Here is a 24,596-nt window from a genome sequence, read left to right as displayed (position 1 = left end):
TATGAGAGACCCCATTGCAGTCCCCTGGAATTATAGCAAAACAGTGGTTACTTACAAGGGGAAAAAGATTACGGGAGAGGTGAACGAAATGAACCAACCTAGGAAGTACCACAACCCAGAAGAGCAAAAGATGTTAAAACTGAGCAAGGATAAACAGTTTTTGCCTAAGAAGCCTGTGAGTTTTGAGGAAGCAGAAGAGTTTTTCCGAAAAATGAAAACTTCGAAATATGCAATAATTGACCAGCTCAGGAAGACTCCTTCCCGGGTTTCACTTTTATCTCTTTTTATTAGCTCAAATGAACATCAGAAGGTACTCCTAAAAACATTGAACGAGGCATATGTCCCGATTGAAACTTCAGTTGAACAACTGGAAAGAATGGCTGAACAATTCTTTGAAGTTAATAGGATTTCCTTCAGCCGTGATGATTTGCCCCAAGAGGGAGCTGTCCACAACAAAGCCCTTCACTTGACTGTCAAATGCGAAGGTTATTATATGAAGAGAGTCATGCTAGATGGTGGGTCTTGGGTCGACATTTGCCCTCTCTCAACGCTCCAGAGGATGAAAATTGGAACAGAAAGAATTCGACCAAACAATGTATGTGCGCGCGCTTTTGATGGTGTCAAACGAGATACAATAGGGGAAATTGATTTGATTTTGACCATTGGCCCTGTGGATTTCGAGGTAACTTTCCAGGTTCTGGACATGGATACGTCATATAATTTTCTCCTAGGAAAACCATGGATTCACACTGCAGGAGTTGTGCCCTCCACTCTTCATCAAATGGTCAAACTTGAACATGAAAACCAAGAAATTGTTGTCCACGTGGAGGATGAACAGTCCATTTACAGGGACCCTTCAGTCCCATGTCTTGAAGCTAGAGAAGAAAGTGAGCACATTGTCTACCAAGCCTTCGAAATTGTGATCGCTGATCAATGCGAAGAAGGGGCCCCGTTCCCTCAACCTTGCTTATCTAATGCCTCAGTCATGGTCGCCACTGAAATGATTAAGCATGGGTACAAGCCCGGAAAGGGGATCGGGGTATATCTACAAGGCATCATAGAGCCCGTTACGTCAACCACCAATGAGAAGTTCTTCGGCGTAGGTTTCCGAGCTATAGAGGCCGATAGAAAATGGGCTGATGAGCGTAAGAAAAATGGGTGGGTCCTGCCTCAGCCCGTTCCGCATATCACCAAGTCATTTATTGATCCCAAATATGTAGAAGAAGAAGAAGAAGAAGAAGAAGAAGAAGAAGAAGAAGAAGAAGAAGAAGAAGAAGAAGAAGAAGAAGAAGAAGAAGAAGAAGAAGAAGAAGAAGAAGAAGAAGAAGAAGAAGAAGAAGAAGAAGAAGAAGAAGAAGAAGAAGAAGAAGAAGAAGAAGAAGAAGAAGAGACCTTCACGGCTGAAAAGATTGAGGATATTTGTGAAGCCATGAAATGAATGTTGTATGAGTCCCACATGGTCCAGTCGGGGGAAGGAACGAGCACTGCTGAGGTGTTATACATGGGGCCAAATGCCAAGCTTCAGAATTGAAAAGCTACCCCATTCCCTGTCAGACGAGAATCCCGGTAGTCCAGTCTTGCCATCTTTTCTACATTACGAGTTATTTCAGGGTGTAACTCGAATATTTTTATTTTATTGTCTTTTGATTTTGATGTAAACCCTCTTATCTTCAATTCAATGAAATGAAATCAATATTTCATCATCAATGTATGTTTCCTTTTTCTTTATTCTAATTTTGCTATTTTTCTTATCTTTTCCTTGTTAGTTCTAATAATGCGGACTTAAATAACATGACATGCTTGCGGATTTCATGCCCAGATCCTAAAACGATGTCTAACTGTGAAATAATGAATCAAGATCCAGAATATGATGAAGATGAGGCTTTTGGGGAAATAAATCGAGAATTGGAACAATTTGAGAATAAGCCTAAGCCAAACTTAAATGAAACCGAGCCAGTTAATTTGGGCAGTCCAGAAGAGGTCCGAGAAACCATGATAAGCATTCACGCCGATGAAAGAACTAGGGATGTATTGATCCAACTTTTATTTGAATTCAAGGATGTGTTTGCATGGTCCTATGATGATATGCCAGGTTTGAGCGTTGATTTGGTAGTACATAAATTGCCAACTTATCCCGGTTACCCACCCGTACAACAAAAGCAAAGAAAGTTTAAAACGGAAATCAGTGATAAAATCAAAGAAGAAGTCTCCAAACAATTAAAAGCTGGTGTGATTAGGGTGGTCCGATACACCACGTGGTTGGCTAATGTGGTCGCAGTGCCAAAGAAAGATGGGAAAACCCGAGTGTGTGTTGATTATCGGGATTTGAATAAAGCAAGTCCCAAGGACAACTTTCCACTGCCAACATTCATATTCTTGTTGACAATTGTGCCAAACATGAGATACAATCTTTCGTGGATTGTTATGCTGGGTATCACCAGGTTCTGATGGATGAGGATGACGCGGAAAAGACGGCTTTCACCATGCCGTGGGGCACTTATTGTTATAAAGTCATGCCATTCGGTTTGAAAAATGCCGGGGCAACTTACATGAGAGCCATGACTGCCATCTTCCATGACATGATGCACCGGAAAATTGAGGTGTATGTGGATGATGTGATCATTAAATCCAGAACACAAGAAGGCCACGTGCAAGATCTGAGAAAGTTCTTTGAGCGTCTGCGCAGGTATGATTTGAAATTGAATCCAGCCAAATGTGTATTCGAAGTTCCATCTGGGAAACTTCTGGGGTTTATAGTCAGCCGGAGGGGTATTGAGTTAGATCTAACAAAGATAAAGTCTATTCGGGATTTACCACCTCTGAGAACCAAGAAAGAAGTCATGAGTCTGCTAGGGAGATTGAATTACATCAGCAGGTTCATTGCTCAGCTTACTACCACGTGTGAGCCCATATTTAAGTTGATGAAGAAAGATGCAGTGATCAAATGGACAGATGAATGTCAAGAGGCTTTTGATAAGATCGAAGAATATCTGTCAAATCTGCCAGTGTTGGTTCCACCCGAGCCAGGAAGACCTTTGTTCTTGTATCTGACAGTCTTGGAAAATTCCTTTGGTTGTGTCCTGGGGCAACATGATGTGATCGGGAAGAGAGAGAAGGCCATATACTACTTGAGCAAGAAGTTTACCATTTATGAAACCAAGTATACTTTGTTGGAAAGAACTTGTTGCGCCCTAACTTGGGTCACCCAGAAGCTTAGACATTATCTTTTGGCCTACACCACATATCTCATAACTAGAATGGATCCTCTGAAGTACATATTCCAGAAACCAATGCCCACGGGAAGGTTAGCAAAATGGAAAATCCTGCTCACTAAGTTCGACATTGTCTATGTCACCCGGACAACGATGAAAGCTCAAGCCTTGGCGGATCATCTAGCTGAGAACCCGGTTGATGATGAATACCAACCCCTAAGTACTTACTTTCCGAACAAGGAAGTAAATTCAGTTGAGGTAATTCCAGAAGACACCAATGCTTGGAAAATGTTCTTTGATGGAGCTGTAAATGCAAAAGGTGTCGGGATTGGGGCAATTTTGGTTTCACCCACCGGTCAGCACTACCCGGCCACAGCCCGGCTTCGGTTCTTCTGTACCAACAACACCGCTGAGTATTAAGCCTGAATTATGGGCATGAATATGGCAGTTGATCTGGATGTGGAAGAAATGTTAATCATGGGAGATTCAGATTTGATCATTCGGCAAGCCCAAGGTGAATGGGAAACTCGAGATATCAAGCTTATCCCATATAGGCAACATGTGGAAGATCTTAGCAAACGATTCAAGTCCGTCGAGTTTAGGTATATTCCTCGATTCCACAACGAGTTAGCTGATGCATTAGCTACTTTGGCCTCAATACTGTCGTATCCGGGCAATGTCCATATTGACCCGCTGGAAATCCAAATTCGAGAGAGGCATGGTTATTGTAATGTAATTAAAATAGAACCAGATGGTCAGCCATGGTATCATGATATCAAAAGGTTTATGAAAATAAATGAATATCCCGAACATGCTAGTGGAGACCAAAAGAGAACCATTAGAAGGCTTGCCAGCGGTTTCTTCTTGAGCGGAGAAATCTTGTACAAAAGAACTCCTGATTTGAATCTCTTGAGGTGTGTAGATACCCTAGAAGCTGAAAAGATCATGAACGAAGTGCATTCGGGAGTATGTGGACCTCACATGAATGGATATGTCCTTGCAAAGAAAATCCTTCGGGCAGGTTATTACTGGATGACCATGGAAAAGGATTGCTTCAGTTTTGTCCGGAACTGTCATCAGTGTCAGATACACGGTGACCGGATTCATGCACCGCCTTCAGAGTTACATCCTATGTCAGCACCTTGGCCGTTCGTTGCTTGGGGTATAGATGTCATTGGGCCAATCGAGCCGAAAGCTTCAAATGGGCACAAATTCATCTTGGTTGCCATTGATTATTTCACAAAGTGGGTTGAAGCAGTCACTTTCAAAGCCGTCACCAAGAAAGCGGTAGTGGACTTCGTGCATTCCAACATTATTTGTCATTTTGGTATTCCTAAAACTATCATTACAGACAATGCTACAAATCTAAACAGCCACTTGATGAGGGAGGTATGCGAACAATTTAAGATTACGCATCGTAATTCTACCCCTTATCGGCCCAAAGCTAATGGCGCTGTTGAAGCTGCAAACAAGAATATCAAGAAGATCCTCAAGAAAATGATTCAAAGTTCTAGACATTGGCATGAAAAGCTGCCTTTCGGATTATTGGGATATCGCACAACCGTGCGCACATCAGTTGGGGCTACGCCTTACTTATTGGTTTATGGCACTGAATCCGTAATACCTGCAGAAGTTGAAATTCCCTCTCTTCGAATCATTGTTGAAGCCGAGATCGAGGATGATGAATGGATCAAGGCCCGATTGGAAAAATTAACTATGATTGATGAAAAGCGAATGGCTGCAGTTTGTCATGGGCAGTTGTACCAACAAAGAATGGCCCGTGCCTACAACAAGAAAGTGCGACCCAGAAAATTCGAAGTGGGGCAACTCGTTCTAAGACGTATTCTCCCACATCATGAGGAAGCAAAAGGAAAATTTGCTCCAAATTGAAAAGGTCCGTACATTATAAGAAAACTGTTACCGAAAGGAGCGTTGTACTTGGGAGACATTGAAGGAAATGATCCCGAAACAGCTGTCAATGCAGATGCGGTCAAGAGGTATTATGTTTGACCCTTTTTTGTTTCTTTGATCACCCTCTTTGGAACCTGGAAGTTACTACGAAAAAAAAAAGTTCCTTGAACTACGTTTGACTTGATTCCGAAAGGATATGTAGGCAGCCTCTCTCTGGGGTTCAGTCATACCAAAACAAAAACCCAAATTCCCTCAAAAGTGAAACTGGGGCAGATGTTATAATGGTTTGGCGATGGTTTTGTCTGAAAGGTTCCAAAGTTGTAATTCAATCCAAATCCTTTTTACCCAAATCCTTTTCAAGTTCTTCAGATCAATCGACAAAGAGATTCAAAATGGGAGGATACAGTTACTCGGATCTGATACAACAAAATAAGAGAAATAAAATGAGAGAGTCTTATTGGTGAAAACCTCACGGGCATCATAAGGCGATGGTAAGCAGAGAAATTCGAAAATGAGAGAGTCTTGTTAGTGAAAACTCACAAAGAGCACTATAAGGCGATGGTGAGAAGAGAAATGAGAGAGGCCAGCTGGTGAAAACCCGCAAAGGGCACCACTGATCGAAAAGAGGATCCTCACAGTCACTGGCATCGACACAGTCCTGGGCAAAGTTTCTTAGTCTCAAAGCAAGAGTTGTGATGAATTTCTGAGAGTTGGACGGTTTACACAGATCAGGCATCTAGTCCAAGAGGCATGTCATGTTCATTGAAGTCTGTATACACTCCAGATAAGTCCTTCTCTCTTTTCCCCGAAAGGGATACCTCTTGTCTAAATTCATTTGTCTATTCCATTGTTTGCTTTTCTTTGAATCCTTTTCGGTTTAACTCTGTTCTGAAACTAAGACAAAGAAGGAAAGGTAGGACTGATTTACAGGGTTCTCACTTGATACAAGCCAATATGCAAAAGAAAAGGCACCCAATTTCGGCAAGGGCATCAAGTTGACTCCAACTGGCCATGTTGGCCGATGTTTCAAAATCAAAAACCGTTGAAAGAGGAAATTCAAAGTCAAATGCCCACAAGGGCAAAATAAAAGTTGAAAAGGTTAAGTCCCACGTGACTAACCATCATGGAAAAATTCGGAAAAGCCAGAGGTTCTCCGAGGTTAGAAATGCAATCGATATTCAGGAAACAACCATTTGCAACTGAAAGGACCGAGACCAAGTGACTGAAACAATCAAGGCCACAAAACCAACCACCATTTCAAACTGACAAATTGTTCTTTGTTTGAAAACAAAATAGGAAAACAGGTGCAATCCAAAAGCAACCTTGCAAGAAGCAGGTGCAACCAAAACGAAATTACGCAAAGGCTAGAAACAGTTTTGCAGCAACTACTGCAAAAGGGAAGTCTTCTCCAAACTCTTTCCCGCATTTTACTCATTATCTTAAAAAAATATATGAAATTAAAAAGAAAGAAAAAAAAATCATAGTAGTATAGGGTCTCCAATCCCTAGCTCTGTTTTCCAACATAGGGTCTCCTCTCCCTAGTTGATAATTTTTAGACATAGGGTCTCCACTCCCTAGTCTCTTTTCCAACATAGGGTCTTCACTCCCTAGTTGATGTTTTTAGACATAGGGTCTCCATTCCCTAGTCTGCTTTTCCAACATAGGGTATCCACTCCCTAGTTGATGTTTTTAGACATAGGGTCTCCACTCCCTAGTCATTTTTCCAACATAGGGTCTCCACTCCCTAGTTGATGATTTTTAGACATAGGGTCTCCACTCCCTAGTCGCTTTTCCAACATAGGGTCTCCACTCCCTAGTTGATTTTATTTTAGACATAGGGTCTCCACTCCCTAGTTGATTTTATTTTAGACATAGGGTCTCCACTCCCTAGTCTCTTTTCCAACATAGGGTCTCCACTCCCTAGTTGATGTTTTTAGACATAGGGTCTCTATTCCCTAGTCTGCTTTTCCAACATAGGGTCTCCACTCCCTAGTTGATGTTTTTAGACATAGGGTCTTCACTCCCTAGTCTGTTTTTCCAACATAGGGTCTCCACTCACTAGTTGATGTTTTTAGACATAGGGTCTTTACTCCCTAGTCGCTTTTCCAACATAGGCTCTCCACTCCCTAGTTGAAGTTATTTTGGACATAGGATCTCCACTCCCTAGTCGCTTTTCCAACATAGGGTCTTCACTCCCTAGTTGATGATTTTTAGACATAGGGTCTCCACTCCCTAGTCGCTTTTCCAACATAGGGTCTCCACTCCCTAGTTGATGATTTTTAGGCATAGGGTCTCCACTCCCTAGTTGATGATTTTTAGGCATAGGGTCTCCACTCCCTAGTCGCTTTTCCAACATAGGGTCTCCACTCCCTAGTTGATTTTATTTTTAGACATAGGGTCTCCACTCCCTAGTCGCCTTTTCCAACATAGGGTCTCCACTCCCTAGTTGATTTTATTTTAGACATAGGGTCTCCACTCCCTAGTCGCTTTTCCAACATAGGGTATCCACTCCCTAGTTGATTGATATTTTAGACATAGGGTCTCCACTCCCTAGTCTCTTTTCCAATATTGGGTCTCCACTCCCTAGTTGATGATTTTCCAACATAGGGTATCCACTGCCTAGTTGATTGATATTTTAGACATAAGGTCTCCACTCCCTAGTCTCTTTTCCAACATAGGGTCTCCACTCCCTAGTATCTTTTCAAACATAGGGTCTCCACTCCCTAGTTGATGATTTTCCAACATAGGGTCCCCAACTCCCTAGTTGATAATTTTTAGACATAGGGTCTCCACTCCCTAGTTTATTTTCCAACATAGGGTCTCCACTCCCTAGTTGATATTTTTAAACATAGGGTCTCCATTCCCTAGTCGCTTTTGCAACATAGGGGCTCCACTCCCTAGTTGTCTTTTCCAACATAGGGTCTCCACTCCCTAGTTGATTTTATTTTTGACATAGGGTCTCTACTACCTAGTCTCTTTTTCCAACATAGGGTCTCCACTCCCTAGTTGATTTGATCTTAAATGCAGGGTACACCATTCCCCGATATCTTTGCCAATATAGGGTATCCCATTCCCTGGCCACATTTTTCCAACATAAGGTACACCAATCCTTAGTTGAGACATACTTTTGACAATAAAAGAACAGAATCAAAAAAAAAACATGACATTTTCAGGGTACACCACTCCCGACCTTTTATTGCTTTCAATAAAAAAGTAGTTTAGAATTTTGTTACAATACCTCACAAAATTTTCCTAGTGCAAACTGGGGCAGAAAAATTTCGTTCGATTGTTTGTTTTGGTGTCTGAGTAGGTTTTACCTCGAGGCACAGGGTTCGAGAAGACCAAAAGAAGTCTCAATTAAGAATAAAAGAAAAGAAAAGAAAATAAGTGAATCCAAAATGCAAAAGCAATTGAAAAGATGTGGAATGCTAAGACATGACTGAAGCCACGAGCATTGGAGTTCCGGTTTGATTAGAAGAAGCTATAGAACAATGAACTAGAACCTACAGCTAGTGAGCATCAAGGTTTAGATCAGAGTCTGCATGAAGAACCAGTCAAGCCTCAACATCAAGTTTCTGAAGACTCATAGATAGGAATCTTGTAACTCATAATTGATAGGCTTGTTTAGTTTCTTTTTTTATTTTGATATAATAGCAGGACCGCGGACCGGAGCCTCGACGGAACCTCACTCGACTCCTCAACTCATCATTCCACCATTCTCCTTGAACTACACTCGACCTGATTCCTCTATAACCCGGGATATGTAGGCTGTCCAAAATCAGGACTCGGTTGTACTCTATCTTTTATTTCTTTTCCTTTTGAATAATGGTTTGGTCAAAAATTAGTCACGTGGCTCACCTAGTCTTTGCCTGAAAAACTCTTCATGTTTCCAAGCAAAGAGGGCAGCTGTGAACACCTAATTTTTGAAAATATTTAATTTTTTTGTCAGAAAAAATTATTAATAATATAAAAGTTCAATTTTTACTATTAGTATTATTTTTATTATTATTTTTATCTTTATTTTTAAATAAAATGAATTAAAAACCAAAAATAAATAAAAATTAATTCTTTTTAAAAAAAAAATTTCGGATGGGAATTAAAAAATAGGAAAAGTAGAAATATAAAATTAAAAAGTAAAAGTAAAAGTAGGTAGAAATTATTTAATAAAAAAAGTAAAAGAAAGTGGAAAATTAAAAAAATAAAAGTAAAAGAATGTGGAAATTTAAAAAATAAAAAGTGAAATAAAGTTGGAATTAAAAAATAAAAGTAAGGGTATCTGATTTTTTTTAAAAAAAAGTAAAAGTAAGTGAGAAATAAAAAAAAAAAGTAAAATAAGTGGGAAATAAAAAAAGTAAAGTAAAAAAGTGGGATTTTAAATATATTAAAAGTAAAAAAAAGTGAGAAATTAAAAAATAAAAGTAAAGGAAAGTGGGGAATTATTTTTTAAAAAAAATAAGAAAAATGAGAAATGGAAATTCTTTTTAATTAAAAATAAAAAATAAATAAAAAATAAAAAATAAAAATCTGAAAATTTCGAAATTTTTTTCTATAAATAGAAGAGAAATGTGATGAAAAAAAGAGGGGAAGAAAGGAAAAAATAGGGAGGAAGGAATTGAGAAAAATTTATTTTCTTCTTCTAGGATAAGGAAATTTCTACTCGTGTCATTCTTTTTTCGTGTTTCTTTAAAAATAAAACATCAGCTTCACCACCCCAAAGCTACCAGCCCTTGACCACTTTTGAGCCATCATTAACCAAAAAAAAAAAAAAAAAAGCTCCAAAAATAGCCACTAAATCTTCAATTTTGCAAGGTCGATTGAGGTTGAAAGTTGAGATTTTTCGCTTGAAGTTTTCCGTGGTCCGAAGGGTCCAGTTGAGAGCTATCCGATCATTGAGTGGTTGTTATTTAAATCCACAATTATCAATACAAAGGTTCACTTCTCTTTCTATTTTGTTTTCTCATTAATGTTCTGGGTCACTCTGTTTTAATTTAACTTGGAGTATGATATGGTCGAGTTCGCATCTGAGTGTGCTAAAATTAATTTGTTATCATGTTGAGTATTTGTTAAGATTAATTTATTGTCCTTTTTGGTAGTTCATATGGTTAATTTTATTGATGAATATGTATTAAATCGTTACTTTTCTTGTTCATTCAATGAAGTAATGGCTTTCCATTTTAGCATGCTTTAGTTTCATTTTGATCTCCTATCTTAGTGACTAAATTGGTTCTACTCGTATCTATCTATTCCTGCCATAAATTTAGTCTAGTTTCAAATATTTGTTAACAGTAAAATTATAAGAGATTAGGTTGGGCCATGATTGGTGTAAGACTTTAATTGGACTTCCTTAGCGTATTTATGGGCTAATTGTTGCACATGACCAAAAACAAATAAACATTCACAAGCTAGCCAACTTTTCCATAATTAATTTACTTCATTTCCTCTGTAACAATATCCATACCTCATGACCTTACAATAATGTCAAAATTAGCAATTGAATAATATTCGAACACCGTAGCTTGATTTAGGCGCGATTAATAATAAATCATCGTGACTATGGGTACGGTTCCCGTGGCATAGTCATGATACGTAAACCCCAATTCAAGTGCATGTTTCACGCGACTTGTCCATAACTTCAAATAATAATAAAAATAAACATGTTGTAAATCGCGGGTGCGTTTCACGTGACACAGTTTGTAGTGTGTACCAAAACGATAAGTGTGCGACATCGCGACTTGTTCAAATAAATTCCATAAAATTAAAAAACGGTAAAAGACAAAAATGCACAATGGGTTTAAAACATGTAATAAATCAGATAATTACGCCAAGTATTAATTGTTAAGTGACTGTGCTAAAACCACAGAATTCGGGAGTGCCTCACACCTTCTCCCAGGTTAACAGAATTCCTTACCCGGTCTTCTGTGTTCGCAGACCAAAAATAAGAGTCAAATTTCCTCGATTTGGGATTCTAAAATAAATCGGTGACTTGGAACACCATAAATTATTCCAAGTGGCGACTTTGAATAAATAAATAATCCCATTTCGAATAATGTCACTTAAATTGAAAAAACTCCCATATCCCTTATCCCCTCGGAAAAAAGGAGGTGTGACAATAGTAATTTTAAAAAATAATGGGCCAAGAAGAACAACAAGTGATTTAAATAAAAGAAATTTGAGAGATTTTGAATTTACTGATTATAGGGGTAAATTTGTCTCGATAGTATAACGGTAGGGGTAAATTTGGCCCTATAGTATAACATAGGTTAAATGTAGACAATATATGAAAGTAGAGGGGTATATTTGGCCCTTTTCCCTTTTTGTAAATAGTAGAGTCAACCCTCTCTATAGCAGTTTCGTTTGTTCCGATATTTTTTGGCTTTTATTGTGAATGGTTGTTATAAACCTGTAACAACATTTGACGTTTAAATATTTTTTGGCTGTTATAGATAAAAATTATCCAAAAATTAATTATTTTTTATTTTTTAATGTTACATATAAAAGATAAGAAAATTATTCAAATTTACAATCTCAAAAAATATGTCTATTTCACTAGTTAAATATTGAAGAAAGTCAATATATTATTAATAAATTTATAACTAAAAGTATAAAGATTTAAACTCTAAGGCAGACATTTTAAAGCTACCTAAAAAAAATTCTTTCAAGATTAATGGAAAAACTTTGTAATTGTAGCTTGTTTCGTAGATTTCATTATCTTACTAGCGATATAACGTTTGAATTGGCGAAGAGACATGTTCAAATTTTCAACAAAAAGGTATCAAATAGCTTCTCTCGAAGACAATATAAGAGCTTAATAGTTAAATTTTATATCTAAATATTTTTTAGAATTTGTACAATAGAAAAGATATTATGTGTAAATCTCCAAAGCTTATATCTTATGCAAGATAGAATCTTTGTTTAATGGAAAAGATTGTGTATATTTTTAGATTTTTAGTAATCTTAAAATTCTACATAGTTGCTATAGAAGGTTAATTTTACAAAGAGCGTTCTGCTATAAATATGACCGTCGGTGTTACATGTAAAAAAATTGTTATAGAGGTAAAATATAATTTAAAAAATCCGATCCGGCTAAGGGATGTTATATAGGGATAGTGGGGCTGACTGTACTCCCCAGTCCCCATTTCCTATGGTGACGATTGAAATCGTTAATACAGCATTTTCATCAACAAAACCGCGCCAAAGCGGAGCTTAGAAAGCGGGAAAAAGAAGACCATGGCGGAGCAGCAGCTTCTAGGGATGGGCTTTCCGGGAGACTTAGTCGCTCAAGCACTAACCATTACCGGCGGCGATATCGTTAAAGCCACCGAGTGGATTCTCAGCCACCGCAACAACCACCACAAGGATTCCGGCGAAGATTCTTCCAATTTCAACCCCCCAATTTCTCCATCCTCTGATTCCCCTAATACTACTACTACCGCCGCCCATGATCATCATCCTTTCCAGCCCAAAATCGATCAATTCTTTCAATTTCCCTCTAAACCCCTCAGACCTACCCCCGTATCAACACTTAAAGTCTTAAACCCTAAGGAGGGGGTGACCCCTGAAGAAGAAGATAACGAACCTCAATTACTCCGTTTAACAAAGCGTCCTAAATTAGTAGAAAATGAGCAAGGGAAAAAACATGAACCAGCTCCGCCGCCTCATGAACCGTTGGCCGAACGAATGCGACCATGGACCCTTGACGAGGTTGTTGGTCAAGACCACATTTTGGCGCCAAAATCCCTTCTTCGATCAGCCATTGATTGAGGCCGTATCCCTTCAATACTTCTGTGGGGTCCACCAGGTACTGGCAAAACCTCCATTGCTAGAGCCATAGTTAACACTTGCTCTGTTTCTCAAGCTGGTGGTGGTAATAATAATAATACATATCGGGTTGTTTCCTTATCCGCTGTTACTTCCGGTGTTAAGGATGTTAGAGATGCGGTTGATGAAGCAAGAAGACTGAAAAAGAAAATCAACAAGAGGACTATTTTGTTTATTGATGAGGTCCATAGGTTCAATAAGGCCCAACAAGATTCCTTTTTGCCGGTTATTGAAGATGGCAGTGTCATTTTCATGGGAGCAACTACGGAGAATCCATCGTTTCATTTGATTACGCCGTTATTGTCCAGGTGCAGAGTCTTGACTCTCAATCCCTTAAAACCCCACCACATTGCTGCCCTACTTAGGCGCGCCGTGGCTGATTCTGATAAAGGGCTGTGCTTTTCTATGGGAGAGATGATGAAAATCGAAGTAAATGATGAGTGTATAGAGTTTCTTTCGACTAATTGTGATGGTGATGCTAGGGTAGCATTGAATGCCTTAGAAATTTCAGCTACCACTGCTGCTGCACGGACGCGAATGGCGAGAAGATCAACCGGGGAATTAGAGGAAAACACAGGAAATGCTGACGAGTCTTGTTTGTCTGCAGTTATAACTCTGGATGATGTAAAAGAAGCATTGCAATGTAAGCATTTGGCTTATGACAGAGCAGGGGATGAACACTATAATCTTATCAGCGCACTTCACAAATCTATGAGAGGAAGTGATGCTAACGCTTCCATTTATTGGTTGGCTAGAATGTTGGAAGGGGGCGAAGAGCCTCTTTACATAGCGCGCAGGCTGGTCAGGTTTGCTAGTGAAGATGTTGGGTTAGCCGATCCATCGGCTCTTTGCCAGGCTGTCGCTTGCTACCAAGCTTGTCATTTTATTGGCATGCCCGAGTGCAATGTTATCCTTGCTCAGTGTGTTGCTTACTTGGCCTTGGCTCCTAAGTCTATTGCCGTCTATAGAGCAATAGGGGCAGCTCAAAAAGTGGTAAGGGAATCAGTTGGACAAAATGAAGGGGTGCCCCTTCATCTTAGGAATGCACCAACTAAGCTAATGAAAGATCTTGGTTATGGAAAGGACTATATTTATCCTCCTGACAATCCAGACTCATCGCCCCAGACTTACTTGCCACCATCTCTTCAAGGTTATAAGTTTCTTGATTGGCCAAGTGTTGCAGAAAATGATCGACGATGAGAATCACATGACAATGTTATGGCTTTCTGAAAATAGCTGCTTTTGCGGGTTAGCACTGTTTCTTCTCCCTTTTGTCTTGATTTCTCTTGTTTTGGGAATTGTTAGTGATCAGAGAAATCTTTAGCAATTGTGAGCCACTCTGTAGTTACTTTTTGGGAACTTTTTGATTTTGTTGTGAGTGGAGGAGGAGAAAAGAAACTTACTGGTTTTGAGGGATTGAATGATTCCATTTTGGTTATAGTTTTGTCAGAATCTATGCATCCCCTCTCTTTTTTTATTGTTCTTGTTTTTGGGCTACATCTGGATAAAATACATATTTACTTGATGAGATCTTGTGAGGACATGGGAGGTTTACGTTGCAGCTTCTATCTTTATATTTACAAAGGATTGTTCACTTGCTATCTCAAAAACTTGACTTGAAATTTGCCTAGATGGAGATGAATAATTTCTCCATATAATGTCCAGTGGTCGAGCTTTGGTACCTCACTAACCGAATGAATAATAGTGATGCCCAAAATTCAGAGCTCCTTTTTTGTGTCATATGATGTGAGACGTATTGAAAGACTAAATACTTAGTAATATATATCTTTCTGAACTGCTATGTTAACCACTCAATTTGCATGGGTTAATATTATGTCTTTCTGAGCAATTTATTTGAAAAGGCGTTTGCTGACTGAAGACATTATAAATTGAGATGAGCTTGGGCATTGTGATATCTTCTGTCATCCGGGATAGAAAGATATTAACTGCCATGTCTTAAACAAAGTATATGTGAAGTTGATATCTAACTTTGACCATACATAACTCAATTGATCATTAACTACTTAATCAAGCTTTTCTTTGAGCTGTCTTTTAGGGACTACTTAGCAGTGGATTCCGATTAGTTTGGAAACCTGTCTCTGACTATTATCAATTCCCTGTAAACCTGTTCCATGTTAATTCTCTATTGTGTGCTAAGCCCAAGTTGGAAGATAGAAACCAAGCACCCCACCTGTTCACTACTTATATTCTTATTTGCATACCTTTCTGTCATTTCTCCACATAGAGCGGATTCATCAACAATATCCATTACTTGATCTGGTATTGACGAAAAGGTGGAGATTCACATTGTCATCAAATAGTTTATCTGTGGGTCGTTTTCCAGTAAAAATCTCCAGCAATAGGATCCCATAATTATACAAATCTCCTGTTGTCTACTAGATCATAGAAAATGAAAACATTTCGAGGGAAAAAAATATATGGTCAAAGTCCGCAAAAAAAATATGTTACTGCATTCAAGACTTGACAGACAGCTAAAAATACATTAGGATGTTATCATCTACATTAAGATAGAGAGTTTTTCTCAAAAAAATATGTTACTGCATTCAAGACTTGACAGAGCCAAAAATACATTAAGCTGTTATCGTCTACATTAAGATAGAGAGACGTTTTCTTCTCTATCTTTCCTGAGCCGAGGGTCTATTGGAAACAACCTCTCTACCTTCTTAAGGGATAAGGTGTACGTACACTCTACCCTCCTCTCTGTCTCCACTTGTGGAATTACAAATAATTATATATCATAATTACAATCATAATAGACTCATCTAATTAATTAAATCAATACTTTAACAAAAATTTCAAAATTCGCCCTAAAAGGTCGACACGGGCCCACGTCTCGGAATCGGGTAAAAGTCACAAAATCCGAAAGCCTATTCACTCACGAGTCTAACCATATCAAATTTACTAAAATCCGACACCAAATGGTCCTCCAAATCCATAATCCAATTCCCCAAATCCCAAGCCTCCAGCTTCCAATTTACACCTTAAATACACACTAGCTAGGTGGAAAAATACATGGGAAGCATGATTATTGATTAAAAATAAGCACAAGGGACTTGCCTCAAGAAATCTCTTGAAAATGCTCTCAAAAATCGCCCTAAACCGAGTTGCAAAGTCCAAAAAAATGACAAAAATCGCGAAGCCCTTCGGTTTTAACCACTGCCTAGGTATTTCCGCATCTGCGGAGCCTGGGCTCGCACCTGCGGGTGCGCTTGTGCGGCCAAAAAGTGCGCATCTGCGCAAATCACTTACCCCCTCTGCCTTTGCATCTGCGATGAAAGGGCCGCACCTGCGCGTGCGTGCCTGCGGAAATCCCTTCCGCTTCTGCGGACCTTGTGCACCTGCGATGACCCTCTCGCAGATGCGGAATTCACCTCGCACCTGCGACCCCTGGCACTCCTCCATTTTTCCGCTTATGCGCTTGCCTCCCCGCATGTGCGATCACACACCTGCGGTCTCTCCACCGCAGGTGCGAAAATGATAGATGCCTGAAGACTTCAGCAGCAACTCAAATCCAACTTTTGATTCGTTAAGCACTCGAAACTCACCCGATGCCCCCGGGATCTCAACCAAACATACCAATCAATCCTAAAACACCATACGAACTTAGTCGAGCTCTCAAATCACATCAACTAACGCTAAAAATCATGAATCACCTTCCAATTCAAACTTAAAGAACTTGAAACTTCAAATTCCTACAACCGATGTCGAAACCTATCAAACCACGTCCGAATGATCTTAAATTTTGCACACAAGTCATATTCAACATTTCGGACCTACTCCAACTTCCGGAATCGCATTCCGACCCTGATATCAAAAAGTCCACTACCGGTCAAAATCTTCAAAAATTCGACCTCTACCATTTCAAACCTAAATGAGCTACAGACCTCCAAAACACAATCCGGACATGCCCTTAAGTCCAAAATCACTCAACGGAGCTAACGGAACCGACGAAATTCTATTCCGGAGTCGTCTTCACACAGTTCAGACTACGGTCAAAATCCTAAGACTTAAGCTTCCGTTTTAGGGACTAAGTGTCCAAAATCACTTCGAATCACCCGATAATTGAATTCAACCACGCACGCAAGTCAAGGCACATAATACAAAGCTGCTCAGGGCCTTATGCCGCCGGACGAAATTTAAATTCTCAAAACGATTGACCGGGTCGTTACAGGTTTGTTGTGGTGGCGGTTGTTGTTTGCATCTAAATGACCGTAGAGAGGCTAAGAACATGATCTTTCTTGGGATGTGGCGACATTTTTGTGCAACTTAGTGTTGTGCCAAATTTCAATTTAAACCAAATCGAGTAGTATCCAACAAAAATCAATTCGTTCAAGCTCAACAAGTCCTGTTCAACTTCTATGCAGGCACTCTAGTTTACACTTTCTTCACGATCACTTCAGAACCAAAACATGATCAAGTCAATGAGGTGGGCTTATTAAATCCATTACATGGAAAAGAAAAAGAATAAAAAAAGATAAAATAAATCCTGACTGTTACTTGAATATAAGGCCTATGAAGTTTTCATATTTTATACAAAAAAATAATAGGGTTGGGTTGTGGGCGATGCACAAATACTTCAGCCATTTATCGGAAAGTTAATGAAACGTAGCATTAGAGAAATATATGTTCATAACCTATTTCCTTATATGCATTCTATATAGATTGTGATCTGAGCCAGACAGCAGGAAAAAAGTGCTGAAAACAATGACAAATTCGACTGTCACCTACCATAAATTAGAATATATGGTTCTACATAGTCTTCGTCGCAATTTTACACTATCTTGCGAGGTCACTACAATCTTAAAGAAATTCAGTATATAGTGTGTAATCCTGAAAGGTCTGATATAATGGAGGTGCTACCCTTCTCAACTTGGCAGAATTTCATCACCCAATGACCCCATAAATTACTCACAAGTTGCTTCATAACCCCAGGAGAGCTTAGTGGCCAAGACAAATGAAAGCAACATTACAAACAACAAATTTGCAGAGCTAAAGCAAGCAGCAGAGCGGATCTACACAGGGATAGGCTCAGGAGCTGGATCTGAGGGAGTTCCGCTAGTGCCATTGAGGACGGTCACATTACCATCAGAGTCCACGTCCACAATTACTGAATCACCTTCTTTGATCTCACCTGCAAGCATCTTCTCGGCCATGCTGTCTTCCAGCAGTCTCATAATAGCTCTCCTCAACGGTCTTGCTCCGTAGCTTGGGTTGTACCCTTCGTCAACCACCCTGTCTCTAAACCTCTCCGTCACTTGAAGTTCTATCTCCTTATTTTTCAACCTCTCAAAGACCTCCTTAAGCATGATATCAGCTATCTCCTTCACCTCTAACTTAGTGAGCTGACGGAATACAATCATCTCATCCAATCTGTTCAAGAACTCTGGCCTAAAGTACTGTTTCAACTCCTCAGTCACCAAGCTCTTGATACGGTTGTAACTGCTATCCTTCTCGTCATAATCTAGATCAAAACCTATACGACGGCCTCCTTTCTCTATCACACTGCTTCCGACATTCGATGTCATGATGAGAAGTGTATTCTTGAAGTCGACAGTTCTGCCCTTGCTGTCTGTCAATCTTCCATCTTCAAGAATTTGAAGCATCATGTTGAAGACATCAGGATGAGCCTTCTCAATCTCATCAAAGAGCACAACAGTGTAAGGTCGACGCCTCACAGCTTCAGTCAGTTGACCACCTTCAGTGTAACCAACATAACCAGGGGGTGAACCAATGAGTTTAGAGACAGTGTGTCTCTCCATAAACTCACTCATATCAAGCCGGATCATTGCTTCTTCAGAACCAAAGTAGTACGCTGCTAAAGCCTTGGCCAGTTCTGATTTCCCAACACCAGTTGGACCAGAAAAGATGAAACTGGCAATAGGTCGGTTGGGATTCTTGAGCCCAACACGAGCACGTCGGATAGCGCGACTAATGGCTTTCACAGCTTCATCCTGGCCAATGATTCTGGTGTGAAGTGTTTCTTCCATTTTTAAGAGGCGATCAGATTCATCTGTTGAAACCTTCTCGACAGGGATGCCAGTCCATGAAGACACAATGTGCTGAATATCTGCCTCTGTAACGAGCGGACCTGTATCTCCAGCCTCAGATTCAGCCTTGCTCATCTCTTTGTTTTTGTCTATCAGGGCTGAGATCTGTGCCTTAAGATCCATTTCTCTATCACGCAGCTCCCCCGCCTGTCAAATGCATTGAGAGATACAAGATTATGTAATGTAAACTCTGCAATTACACTATTTAGCATGAAAAGCAGTTCAATGCTTTTACTAAGGAAGAAAGCAGTTCACAGGAATTTTATGCACAGGATCAGAGAAGACCAATCACCTTTTCAAAATCTTGACCTCGCACAGCTTCATTTTTCTCCTTAGTAATCTGACGGAGTTCTTTCTCGAGCTCTCTTGCTTCCTCAGGGAGCTAGATCATATCAAGAAAACGGGTCATGACTCCATTAGGAAAAGAGGGCAGGGAAAGGTAGATTAAGAGAGTACTCTATACCTGTGCATGGCGTAGTCTAACACGGGAACCAGCTTCATCAATCAAATCAATTGCCTTATCAGGCAGAAAACGGTCACTGGAACAAGCAAAGGTTCAAGTTAAAAGTGTGGTCAACTATAAATGAGTTATCATGGAATCTAGGAAAAATATTTTGGTGTGGAGATACATGTGCCAATTTTCAGGAGTAGAAAAAACTATGCATAAGCTTATTCAGATGTCGATACAAAAGAAACCAACTTCTAGGACACTATGTAAGAACATAATACCATTTTGGGAAGGATATATCTTAATATACGCGTAAAAATCAGTTGGTTATGAAATCCCAATGTTAAAATGTGCCAACAACTCAAAGCGAGGAGAGAATAAGGAAAATTTGGAAAATGAAAATATGATTAGATACCTGATGTACTGATAAGAAAGCTGGGCAGCAGCTTCTAATGCCTCATCGGTGTAACGGAGCTTGTGATGAATCTCATATCTCTCCCGAAGCCCTTTCAAGATCTGTATGGTTTCATCCACAGTAGGTTCAGGGACTTTAACTGGTTGGAATCTCCTCTCCAATGCAGGATCTTTCTCAATGTGCTTTCTGTACTCATCCAGGGTTGTGGCTCCAATACACTGACAAGTGAAACCAAATAAAATACTTCTCAGTTACACCAACAGTAAATATTTTGTTATGTTAACAGCTTTATCTTTCGACATTCTTTTGCAGTTCTACCAGGATTAACTCAGGATCAAGATAATGATTAATCATCAAATTCAAAAGTGTATTTCTAATTCTCGTTCAAATTTACAAGGAACATACTAGGTCTAGGAGGATAACTAACCTGTAGTTCCCCTCTAGCTAGGGCAGGTTTCAAGATGTTTGCAGCATCAATTGCCCCCTCTGCAGCTCCAGCTCCAATCAATGTGTGCACTTCATCAATAAAGAGTATTATTTCATCACTTTGTTTAATTTCTTCCATTAGTTTCTTCAGTCTTTCCTCAAACTCTCCACGGTATTTTGTCCCAGCAACAAGCAAACCCATATCTAGTGTTATGACCTAATCATCACCAATAGCAAGTCACATAAGAAAAGGGATTTACAATAAAAAGAAAAGTAATACCACATATGACATATCGAAATCAGTTACATTTCAAAAATTCAAAAAATAGGCTCTTCTTTACCTTATGGCTTTAGTTGGAATAGAATTAAATTAAGAGAGTAACTACAACCTATTTTTCTCCAATACTTCATAGCTGAGTCCATAAACCAATCACTGAAGGAAATGTGTGGAGTACGCTTAAGGAGGTTGGAATTCGAAAACAAGCTCGTACAAGTTTTTTTATCATTCATGGCTTTTTGTAAATGTTTGGAGCACCTATAAAAATATTAATGAGCTTAGATGGTTGATAGTTTGTGGAGAATCATGTTTCCTTTTTCTCTTTATTTTGAGAGGGGTGGGGGTTGAGGATTGAGTTATAGATGGGGATTGACATAACAGTATGGCATTTTCTACTCTTCGTACTTCTTGTATATATCCGGCCTTTGGAATTTTGATTTCTAATTTTATAAAATTAATACTTAATAAAAACAAATTCTAAGACACTATTAAATATGATTTTTTAAGTGTTCCCACCTAAGACTGGATCTGCTATACAGTTAACATAACATTGAAAAAATAGAAAATAATGCACAAGCATACATCATGTTCGGCATATTTATCATACACCTCTTTACCTTCTTTCCCTCTATTGTTTCGGGGACATCGCCATTAGCAATTCTTTGAGCTAAACCTTCAGCAATAGCAGTTTTGCCAACACCTGGTTCTCCAATAAGGCAAGGGTTGTTTTTTGTACGCCGACCCAAGATTTGAGTAACGCGCTCAATTTGCGGCTGTCTTCCAACAACAGGATCCAGTTTCCCCTGAAAACACAATATGGCCAGATCAGATAAATGAAGAGAGCCAATCACCACAATATGACAAATATAACTCCATTTTTTTTAACAGCAAAAAGATAAATAAAATTAAGTATAGTCACCATTGCACGACAAATATAACTTTCTAAGTACCTCTTCAGCCAACTTTGTCAAATTGGTGCCGTACTCCTCCAATGTAGGCATCTTTTGTCCAGAAGTTCCACCACCAACACTAGCACCAACAGCCTCATTACTCTCGCCAACCATTCGAATGACCTATTTTATACAATAAAACAAAAAAACTTTATTACAATGAATTCAAGTGATTTAGATACTCCTGGCCCCACCAAAGAACCAAAAAAGAAAGAAAAAATGAAGGTAATCAAAGGAAGCACAAAGTACTTGCCTGTGTGCGAATGTTACTGGGGTCAGCACCCAAGTTCTCAAGAACACGGGCAGCCACACCTTCACCTTCACGCAGCAGTCCAAGCAGCAAGTGTTCCGAGCCAATGTAGTTATGCCCTGTATGAAAAACCAATCAGCACAGACAATAACCAAATGACTTTCAGAATTCAATGAAGCTCGTGCATGGAATGGACAAGAGAGGAAACTGAGATAAAATAAATTAACTATATAAAATCGTGTCTACAACAACTACATTAAAATAGATCTAAAAGAAAAGTTTTTTTAATGTCTGAAAGACAACCCAAGATAAGACTGAAATGATTAGATAAGGTACCTAGTTGGCGGGCTTCCTCCAGAGAGAGTTCAAGAACACGCTTTGCACGAGGAGTAAATGGAATCTCAACAGCAACAAACCCACTACCCCTTCCAATTATCTTCTCCACCTCCACACGGGCATCTTTTAAATTGATTCCCATGGATTTAAGAACTTTAGCTGCAATACCAGTTCCCTCACCAATAAGACCCAACAAAATCTGCTCTGTGCCAACGAAGTTATGACCTAGTCGTCTCGCCTCTTCTTGTGCAAGCATAATGACTTTTATTGCTTTCTCAGTGAAGCGCTCAAACATTGCTTTTGGGACAAACCGGCAACCTCTTGGCCGTCTGACAGAAGTTGCAGCTGCCACTTTTGAATGGAGAGTTTGTCCAGATTTTACAAGTGTATCTATTGCATTGCACCCTCGCAGTCCTGTAAAATTGGTCAACCTTATGGAGGGTGATTGTACATTACATAGCATTTTAACAGTTTTTTTGTTTTTCCCAGATCCACTAAATTGCCTAGTCCTTTCACCGGCAACTGAAGATGGGATGTTGGTTGACTGAACTAAAGCTCTAGCCATGATGGACCTGCAATTGATATGATAGCATGTCAGAAAAACTCACTCGAGACATTTGGTAAAATATCAAGGTTCATATTACATAACAGAATAAGGATATGATCAATTGGAATTCACAATTAGTGGGCATAAATTAAATTATTGATAACAATTGAAGGTTCAACTTTTTAGAGTGACATAATATAGAGAAACAAGATCATTCTGGGAATTCCGAACTTCAAAAACTATGCAAATGCCCTTTCCCTACATTCACAGAATATTTGAGCAATACAGAGCTGACACATTAGCTTAAAGCTAGATACAAATGTCACCATAAAAGTTACTCTTTCAAGCTAGATACAAACGTCACCATAAAATTACTAAGTACCCAAACTTCATAAAAAAAAAAAATTACTAAGTAACCAAATAATAAAGCCTCTAAATTAGAAGAGCTGGAAAACTATGCAGCCACCAAATGGTGTAACTGTTTTCTCCAGGATGAAGCAGCCAAGCTGCAAGGACCTTAGTTTCTAACTAGCAGAATCGTGGGACATCAAAAGCGCTAAGTTGATTTGTGGGACATCACAAGCGTTAAGTTGATTGTTGGTTTTGTTCCTCATTCTCGTATATGTTACTTGGTTTCAATCACAATATATAAACAAATACTCCCTCTGTTTCAAGAAGATTGGCCCTATTTCCTTATTAGTCTGTTTCAAAAAGATTGACACCTTTCAATATTTACTTTAACAAAAAATATTTTGTCGCCACACAAATGCTATGGCAGGTTTCAGACCACAAGTTTCAACAGTTTTACAGCCACGCAAATGCTATGGCTTCTTTAAGACCACATATCTCAAAAGTCTTCCCTTATGTGCCAAGTCAAACTAAGACAATCCTTTTGAAACGGAGGGAGTACGATATAATACAATAGTCCTTTTTACGAATCTGATTAACTAATAATCCAAAAGCTAAAAAGAAATGGCAATCCGGGGAACTGGACATAGGAAACAAAAAGGATAAGATGAAATAGGGTCTAATCTAGACATTAGTAAAACAACCAATGCCCTGAAGACAAGCCAGTTCTATTCTGTATTCCAAGTACCAACTGGTTTCAAACACTTCAGAGCAATTTAGTGAAGTAGCGAGGCCGGAATTTCAATACCACAACAAGTCAACCGGAACCAAAACAAATGCTTAATTAAATCTCAAAAGAGTGAGCTACTTCATACCCCTTTCAAAGAAGAAACTTGACAAAGACAAGCTCAGAAATTACTACAAACAAATAGAAGTAAAGTCGAACAGAAGAAACAGCTCAGAAACAACTCTAATGAGCAAAATCAGCTCCAAAGTTGCAATTTTTACCGCTTTATCGAGCAAGTATGCTTGAATTGAACCACAAGAAACAAAGGGTTCGAGGTGCTAAAGGGATAAAACACCTAATTAAAGCATTCAACACCCACCCAAAAAACAAATCTTGAAAAAGAACCCTAATACCAATCTCTTCTTTAACAAATAATTATGTATATATAGACATATATAGGGAGATTATCCAATTCATTAGGTAAAGAGATGCTCACCTCAATAATACTAAAGGCCCAAAAGATTCTTCAAGATTGAAAAGAGATAGAGAGAAGAAAGGGAAAAGAAATAGAGAGACCTTGAAAAAGGTCGGCCGTGTATATAAAGATAGATATAGGATTGTGGATGTAATTATAAAAGAGCTCTCTCTCTCTCTCTCTCTCTCTCTCTACTCTCTAGGCTTGTGTTTTGGCTTTCGTGTTTATATTTGCCACTCCATTGACCACTCGTGCACCGTCATACACCCCAAAAAGATCTCTCTTCTCTTCTCACCTTTCTCCTTTGGGAAATTCGCCTAAGCAAATCACTACCGTTTGATTTGAATACTTTTATCTTACTGGTCCATTCACCATCAAAGAAAAAGGA

The 24,596-nt window shown here is 39.1% G+C and overlaps 2 protein-coding genes across 3 annotated transcripts; one reads left to right on the top strand and one right to left on the bottom strand.

Moving 5' to 3' along the window:
- Positions 1-12,250: 12,250 nt before the first annotated feature.
- On the top strand, positions 12,251-14,506 carry LOC107771215 (uncharacterized). The gene has a single exon (XM_016590556.2). The coding sequence runs from the start codon at positions 13,194-13,196 to the stop codon at positions 14,139-14,141; it is 948 nt and encodes a 315-aa protein (XP_016446042.2). The 5' UTR covers positions 12,251-13,193; the 3' UTR covers positions 14,142-14,506.
- A 3,149-nt stretch (positions 14,507-17,655) lies between these two features.
- Positions 17,656-24,451, bottom strand: LOC107771216 (ATP-dependent Clp protease ATP-binding subunit ClpA homolog CD4B, chloroplastic). Of its 2 annotated transcripts, none has more exons than XM_016590557.2 (10): positions 24,230-24,451; positions 22,112-22,683; positions 21,779-21,894; positions 21,526-21,648; positions 21,193-21,378; positions 20,300-20,515; positions 19,873-20,090; positions 19,473-19,548; positions 19,302-19,391; positions 17,656-19,156 (listed from the first exon to the last, which is right to left on the bottom strand). In XM_016590557.2, the coding sequence occupies exons 2-10, from the start codon at positions 22,674-22,676 to the stop codon at positions 17,975-17,977; spliced, it is 2,772 nt and encodes a 923-aa protein (XP_016446043.1). In that variant the 5' UTR covers positions 22,677-22,683; positions 24,230-24,451; the 3' UTR covers positions 17,656-17,974. The 2 variants fall into 2 exon arrangements, with proteins under 2 accessions (XP_016446043.1, XP_075107551.1); XM_075251450.1 differs by having other exon boundaries at positions 24,015-24,235.
- Between the last annotated feature and the right edge of the window lie 145 nt (positions 24,452-24,596).

Source organism: Nicotiana tabacum, chromosome 4 (assembly GCF_000715075.1).
Source record: "Nicotiana tabacum cultivar K326 chromosome 4, ASM71507v2, whole genome shotgun sequence".
NCBI classification, from domain to species: Eukaryota; Viridiplantae; Streptophyta; class Magnoliopsida; order Solanales; family Solanaceae; genus Nicotiana; species Nicotiana tabacum.
The sequence above is the reverse complement of the archived record's forward strand: the minus strand, read 5'-3'. Positions and strand labels throughout refer to the sequence as shown.